This window comes from Sesamum indicum, linkage group LG10, assembly GCF_000512975.1.
Source record: "Sesamum indicum cultivar Zhongzhi No. 13 linkage group LG10, S_indicum_v1.0, whole genome shotgun sequence".
Lineage (NCBI taxonomy): Eukaryota > Viridiplantae > Streptophyta > Magnoliopsida > Lamiales > Pedaliaceae > Sesamum > Sesamum indicum.
The window spans coordinates 4,809,657-4,816,603 of NC_026154.1; the positions used below are offsets into that span (position 1 = coordinate 4,809,657).

Below are 6,947 nucleotides of genomic sequence, written 5' to 3' on the forward strand. Positions count from 1 at the left end.
TAAAAATGGGCAATCTTGGTCTCATTGGAATCGTCTCGATGAGAGGAGTCGAACGGTGGTAGTCTCAGGCCGTGATTCGTCAAGACGGCGGCGAATCGACCCAACAAACATCACGGCAGAAATAAATTTAAAAGTTTTGGATCTCAGCAAAAACTTGATGAAAATGAGAAAGGTTGGTCTCGTTCGAATCTTCACATCGAGGCGAGTCTATTGGTGGTGGTCCCAGGCCAGAATTCATCCGGACGACGACGAATCGAAGCCAAGAAGCTTTGACGGTCGTGCTCAAAGCCCAGTCTTTCCGGTCGATGAAAATTCAAATTGATGGTATGGATATCTTCGTCTTGAGGAGAGGATTCCAATGGTATAAGCCATGGTCAAAAATTCTTTCAGACGAGGATGGAATCATAGAGAGAAGATTCGGAATGAAATAGTATATATAATATATATACGATATATATAATGTATATATAAATAAATATAAATAAAAATATATTTAAATGACTTAAGATCTGGACCGTTTATTTTTTACATTCAAATATCAATGGTTGTTATAAGAAGGGTATAACGGTCAATTTAGCAAAAATTTGACGCTGTTAGGGTTCATCTAACAGAATGGGAGAGTATGCAACAATTTGGAAAACATAGGGGGTTTTTTACTTATTCTTTTAACACAGGGGGTTTTTAGCTAAATTTTAAAAATACAGGAGGGTTTTATGCAATTTTTCCTTTAAATTATACGGTCATCAAATTAATCACAGGATCATTTTAGAAGAAGATTTAGACAATAAATCAACCCCAATGGACCAAAATTGACAAGAAATAGCAAGAAAGATCGGAACAAAACTTCTTGGAGGGAAAAGTGGAGAAACCATGAAAAATGAGAAAGGTTGTAAGAAGAATAAACTCATAAACTAGAAAATACAGGCAACATATTTCAAACTTGGACAAATTTGAAGGGATACATCATACACAACTTTTTACATGCGAGAAATACTTTATCTAGTTCCTTTAGAATGTCATGGACAAGTTTACCCTTGATCAGATATTTTTACACTCTCACCTCATTTTATCTTCCTAAACCACCGCGCACAGCCGACTTCCACAGCCGCGCCACCACCGTTGCCGCATGCGTCTCCGCCATTTTCTAATTTGAGGTTAGGTACTACAGACTCTGTGTTTGTGTGTAGATAAGTGTCTATGTATATTCACACTCAAATGTTGTATTTATATGTTTCTGCTGGTGTTATTTTATTCTGCGTTAATTTTCTCAAAATTGCCACAAGACTACATTTGAAGAAAGCTCTTTTGTATGTCTTTCGGAAGCGGATTGTTTGTATATACTTCTACATATATTGGATATTTAAAGAAATTTGTTAAGTTATTGAAATTTAATATTTTTTTTAACTTTTTATTTGCGGAGCTGATTAACCAAATGAAATTAGTAGGAAAATGTGAAGATTCATTGTTGGTTTCTTTACTGATGATGGCGAGTGAATGGCTTCTGTTTAATTATTTGCCAACCTTTCTTTGTTTTAGCTGAAATACTGATGATTTATAGTATGAAATCAGTAGAAAGGAGGAAGATGTGCTGTCAATCTTGTATGGTCCTGTTTAAATTATTAACAACATTATTATTTGAAATTTTTGTTTCAAAGTTTTGATTAAAAAGCATGTAACATTCAAACTTGGTTTTTATGACCTTAATTGAACTAATACTGAATGGATTATCAGTAGACCAGGTCCCAGGAGAGAAAGTAAGCAATAATTATATATGTTGCTTTGGTTAGTTCAGTCTCTTCATCTATTTAAAAGGTGGATGAATTGGTGTGATAGATACTATTATCAAATTATTCAACATATTTCATAATTTACCCAATCTTTTGATTAATTATATTTTGTTTTTTTTTTTGTAAACTATGCTCACTGATAAATAAAATAAAATCAGTACAAAATAGAGTTGCAGCATTACATGCTTTATGTTTTTTCTGTTTCTCCTATGCATGAATCCAAGGGAAAAGGACAAGTAATTTAGGCAAAAGAACAGAAGGATTTTTGCAGATATATACATATGTATTTTTAGTGATGGATGAGATGCATGTGCAGATAAGCAACAGAGAAAAATAATGGATATGACTTGTGCATATGCACAATGCTCTTGTTTCACTATGTGGAAGGAACTTCCGTCCTCTTCACATCCACTCTCAGCAGCTCTATTCACAAAGAAGCGACAAAATAGCGTAATAAATCCTGCTAATAGGAAGTCATGTCGACATAAGCTCCCATCTCTAGTAGCTACGGCACAGAAGGATTTTCGAGGGAATATTAATCAAGGCATTGATACGACTCCAAGTACAAGCAATGGAGACAGCAGTAGTCTTCTAAATGGAAAGGATGCTAAAGGGTCAGGCACTACAGCAAGAGGACGCCGTTTATTGAAAGTCCGGGAGGAAAAGAGGAAACGCGAGTATGAGCAACGCCACAATTATCCTGCTTGGGCAAAGTAAGTTTTGCTATGTTCTTTTCTGCTTCAGTTCTTTGTTTAATTAAATTTAAAGGTATGGCAATGGATGGCCATTTCTTTGTCTTGAATCTATATGCAGGGTGTTGGAAGATGCTTGTAGAAATGATTCTGAGCTTAGAGCTGTTCTGGGGGATAGCATTGGCAACCCTGAGCTCATGAGAAAAAGAGTAAGTTATTGTTTGTTTCAAATTGGGTTGAGTTATTGAATTATTTTCAGAATCTATATGACCGTACAGAAAGAATCATGCTCACCTTCCTCATTCTTTGGTTGCCTTCAAAAGTTTTCTGTTCTCTTCAATTTCTGAAGTTTCCCCTTATGTTTGGACTTAAAGTGTTTACCTGTCCCAAGTTTCGCTGGCCATTGAAATTCTTATTTGAAAGTTCTGTTGGTATGTCTGTTTTAGCATTCTCTTATGGTTAAAGCTACAAATTGAGCTTTTGCGTAACGAGACAAGCTGTTCCAAGCCTGTGTTCATATTAGTAGTGGCAGCTGGTTGAAGAAACCTAATATGTATTCTTATGGGTTGTTGAAAATCTATTTTCTTTGTGCTTGCAAGATTCTGGTCCTATAATATTATTAAAGAAACAACCTTTCAGCATTTCAGCTGTCTTCCCTAGTGCTAATGTTCTTGTTCTGTTGGAGCAAAGTATATGTTATATAATTCTTTTTTCATGCTTAATGCGAGTTTCATCTCTATGCTCAATAGGTTGAAGAAAGAGTCCGAAGGAAGGGGAGAGATTTTCAGAAATCTAAAACTGGATCTGTCCTTGCATTCAAAGTCAGCTTTAGAGAGTAATGTAGCTTTTACCTGCATGTATTTGAATCACATTTCTCTTTGCAGTTCCTTTCTCTGTCACTCACTCCTCATATACACTTTGCACACTTCCTCCTATTTTGAGTATTTAGTAGCTGGTATTTATCTTAATGAAACTTAACTGCGTAGAGAAAGCTTTATTTATGTATTCTTTTGATACCCCAGGAAAAGTGCAAATACCAGTTTGTCACATACTTTCTGTTTCTTTTTACCCTTGGCAGTTTTTGAGCTTTAATATGGAAAACAAAACAATTAGAATATGGTTTTCTGCATCTAGTGAGGTCTTAAATTATAACCTGCTAAATATTCAAAAGTCCATCTTGATGTGGTTCCCGATGTTGTAAAACTTCTGGCTGTCTAATTTTGGTTGAGGGTATGATTACCGAATATTAGGTCTGGTTTCTCTAAGTATTGCTACACGAGCTATATAATCCTGCCCTCGTTAAATTTAATAGAACGCACGGAAGTAGGGAGCATTTTTGACAATGCTTCCAAGTTAAAAGTAAATATGTGAAAGTTTACAGCCTTTGGACAAAGATGGTCATAAGAAAAGATGAACCTGTTTCCACAAGTTGTCATTTGACTGCAAGTTATAAGCACTTTTACCTATAGCGGAGAGTGCACATAAGATTAACCTGTATAATAGTATTGTTTGCCAAATCTTAAACAGTTGAGTGGAATATCTGTTCTTGCAGATGTTTTCTGTTGATATTAACTTTTTGAATCTATATGTCAAGCTCCTTTTCCCTTTCGAATTGATATTATTATATAGTTGTCCTCTGTCTAATATATTGAGCTACTGTAGATCAATACCAATCCGAAATCTAGGGTTGTTTCTCTTGCAAAATCGGGTAGCTGTATTAGGAATACACAACCCTATTGTTTCACTTTCCACTGCCTCTTTTATCACCTTTTGGTGCCTCACTTAATTATGGCATATTTTTATCACTAAACTCCCTGGTTTAAGCATTTCTTGTGTCATGTTATGATGCTTCTTTATGTTGGCATTCATTTTCTTAATCCTTAGTAATGCCTTCTGTAAAGTTATGAGACCTGAAGAACACAAAATCACAGACCGGTGTCTCGATGTCATGTCTTATTAATTTTATTCATACTTCTCAAATTACTTTTTAAGCTGTAAAATGGGCAAGAAAGGGATTTCTTAAGTCGAAGTGATTTGTGAAATAAAATCTGATGAACAATACTATTCTCGTGTAAAGTATGACTTGTATATGTATTGCTAGAAGTACTTTTACTTTCTATGAACAAATTTATCTTGTTCTACCACTCTAGAGAAGACAAGTTTGGCTTATGTGCTTTGATTATCATCTATTTTCCACGTTCTCCTACTTTGATTTGCTACAATTGTCGATTCATGTATAGACTCTTGGTTATGGTGGCAGTTTTAATCCTCTAGATTCCTACATATGGTTTGAGTTATATGGATCACCTTCTGATCGAGATGTTGACCTTCTTGGTAGTGTATGTATACTTCTCTTTCTCCTCCTTTCTTTTATATGACTATTTAACTATTTGGAAATCTGAATTTTTTTATCACTTGTTTCTTGTTTGACTTGTAAGCTGAATAGTATCTCCAAGATTAAAGCATTTACTTTCCTTGTGTTACTTGTGCAACAGGTTATTCAATCATGGTATGTGATGGGTCGCTTAGGCGCATTTAATTCAGCCAATTTACAGGTTCATTCTTCTTAAAATTCATGTTTCTCATTGTGCTTAACCTCATCTTGATTGAGGTTCAGATATAAAACTCTAAAAAGAAGTAAATAAGGGGGGCTGGGGGAAATTTTGTGAAAGTGTACTAGCCCGGCTAATTGTATTATCATCTGAATAAGCTTTTATGTAATACACTCCATGTGTTCATAACTAGTATTATTTCAGGAACTTCCTACAGAGAAATCCGTTGATTCTGTGAAAATATGGAGAGGGATTCCCTATAGCCTAAAAATGTGGGCATCTAAAATATGTATGACGTGATGATTGAGTACCTCAAAATTAGTATATACTATGATCAGGTAATGTAAGATTCCTATATGATCATGGATAAGGTAATTTGGAAACTAATCAACAATACAAAAGGAGAGATCCAAGAGATGGCGTTGCCACATTCCAATATATACTGTGTGTTTCACATTTAATAACATGTATTCATTTCTATTTTACCCCTATGAAGCTTATGTCCAATCTAGTTAATCTATATTCCTACTTGTATTTCCCTCATGTGAATGACTCAATTCAAACAACTAATTCCTCTGATTAACATGTCGATATACTTCTGTCAAGATTTTGGCAGTAACGTGCCAACTTTCTGTTTTGTGGGAACACATAAAAAGTAAAGTAATAAACATTTGCTTATGGTAGTGTGTTAGGTAACTTTGTGTTCTGGTTCGTTTTTCCTCAAGCAATAGTAATGCTGTAAAATGATGCTAAATTAGCTCTTAATGGATGCAGTTGGCAAACTCGTCAATGGAGTACGATCCTCTCTATGATGTAGATAAGGGATTCAAGGTGATGCCGTCGTCATTTCATGATATAGGTGACATTGAATTCCAAGACAACTGGGGCAGGGTCTGGTATGAGATTTCTTAATCTTTTTTTATTAGTTTTATGCTATAATCGAGACTCTATTCTGGCTTTCATGCTGCTTACATCATTTATGAATGTCGTAACAGGGTAGACCTTGGGACAGCTGATTTCTTTTCGATAGATGTTCTTCTTAATTGCTTGACCGTACTGAGCTCAGAGTAAGCCTCCATCATTGTTGAATAATATAGTGCCATGTTTTGGAAAATTACACTGCATCTCTTATAATCACGTAGTTAAAATACAGTGAGGACTCTGAGAAAAAAATACGGGTGAATTTGTAATGTAAAAGCGTGATATAGGATGCAACATAATCTTTTTAAAATCAATGGACATTTGTGACATGTCCAAACTTCAGAAATGTGTATAATAATCGTACCTATTCTTAATTTCACTATGCATCAGCCATTAAATTGATGGAACCTCTTCTATGGCAGATATTTGGGCATCCAACAAGTAGTTTTTGGTGGGCTTCGAATGGGAGATTGGGAAGATGGGATGACTAGTCCTGAGTATGGGTACAAGTCCTTCAAAATATGAAATGTTTTGAAAGGGAAAAAACATTCCTCAATACAACAATTTCTTGCAAAATTTATCTTCTCTGCACGGTATGTTTGATGCATTATTTTATTTTTTAATCAAAATTTGGCCAATTTGTTTGGGAGTGAAATAGGTGCTAGAATGTATGCTTGAGATTTCGAATTAGTGAATTACTTAGGAGTGTGTTGTTACATTTGATTGATGATTGATATTTGAGGCTGTCCTTACAGCATAGAATGGCTGAACTAATTAGTCAAGGATTTACTCTTGGATGAAAGTCGACAGTGTCAAAGTCTTGTGTTTTTTCTGTTATCACCCTCAGGCCCCGTTTATTTTCTGTATAGTATCACTGGATGATATGATAAATCGGAATTAAATTTAAGATAAAAAAACCTTAATTTTCAAAGTCTTTTCCTTTACTCTTTTAGGACCCATTTGTTTGGTGGAAATGTACAAATTAGGGTTGTCCA

At 34.9% G+C, this 6,947-nt stretch overlaps 1 protein-coding gene across 1 annotated transcript; it reads left to right on the forward strand.

Moving 5' to 3' along the window:
• Positions 845-6,711, forward strand: LOC105171950. Its single transcript, XM_011093230.2, has 9 exons — positions 845-1,154; positions 2,104-2,500; positions 2,601-2,688; positions 3,229-3,314; positions 4,740-4,818; positions 4,975-5,034; positions 5,806-5,927; positions 6,027-6,098; positions 6,375-6,711. The coding sequence occupies exons 2-9, from the start codon at positions 2,124-2,126 to the stop codon at positions 6,475-6,477; spliced, it is 987 nt and encodes a 328-aa protein (XP_011091532.1). The 5' UTR covers positions 845-1,154; positions 2,104-2,123; the 3' UTR covers positions 6,478-6,711.

Excerpts from the sequence above, each read along its gene's own strand:
- LOC105171950 (XM_011093230.2), top strand. The coding sequence starts at position 2,124 with ATGGATATGACTTGTGCATATGCACAATGCTCTTGTTTCACTATGTGG. Across the intron at positions 2,501-2,600 it reads AATTATCCTGCTTGGGCAAA|GGTGTTGGAAGATGCTTGTA; the intron begins GTAAGTTTTGCT and ends ATCTATATGCAG. Across the intron at positions 4,819-4,974 it reads ATGTTGACCTTCTTGGTAGT|GTTATTCAATCATGGTATGT; the intron begins GTATGTATACTT and ends CTTGTGCAACAG.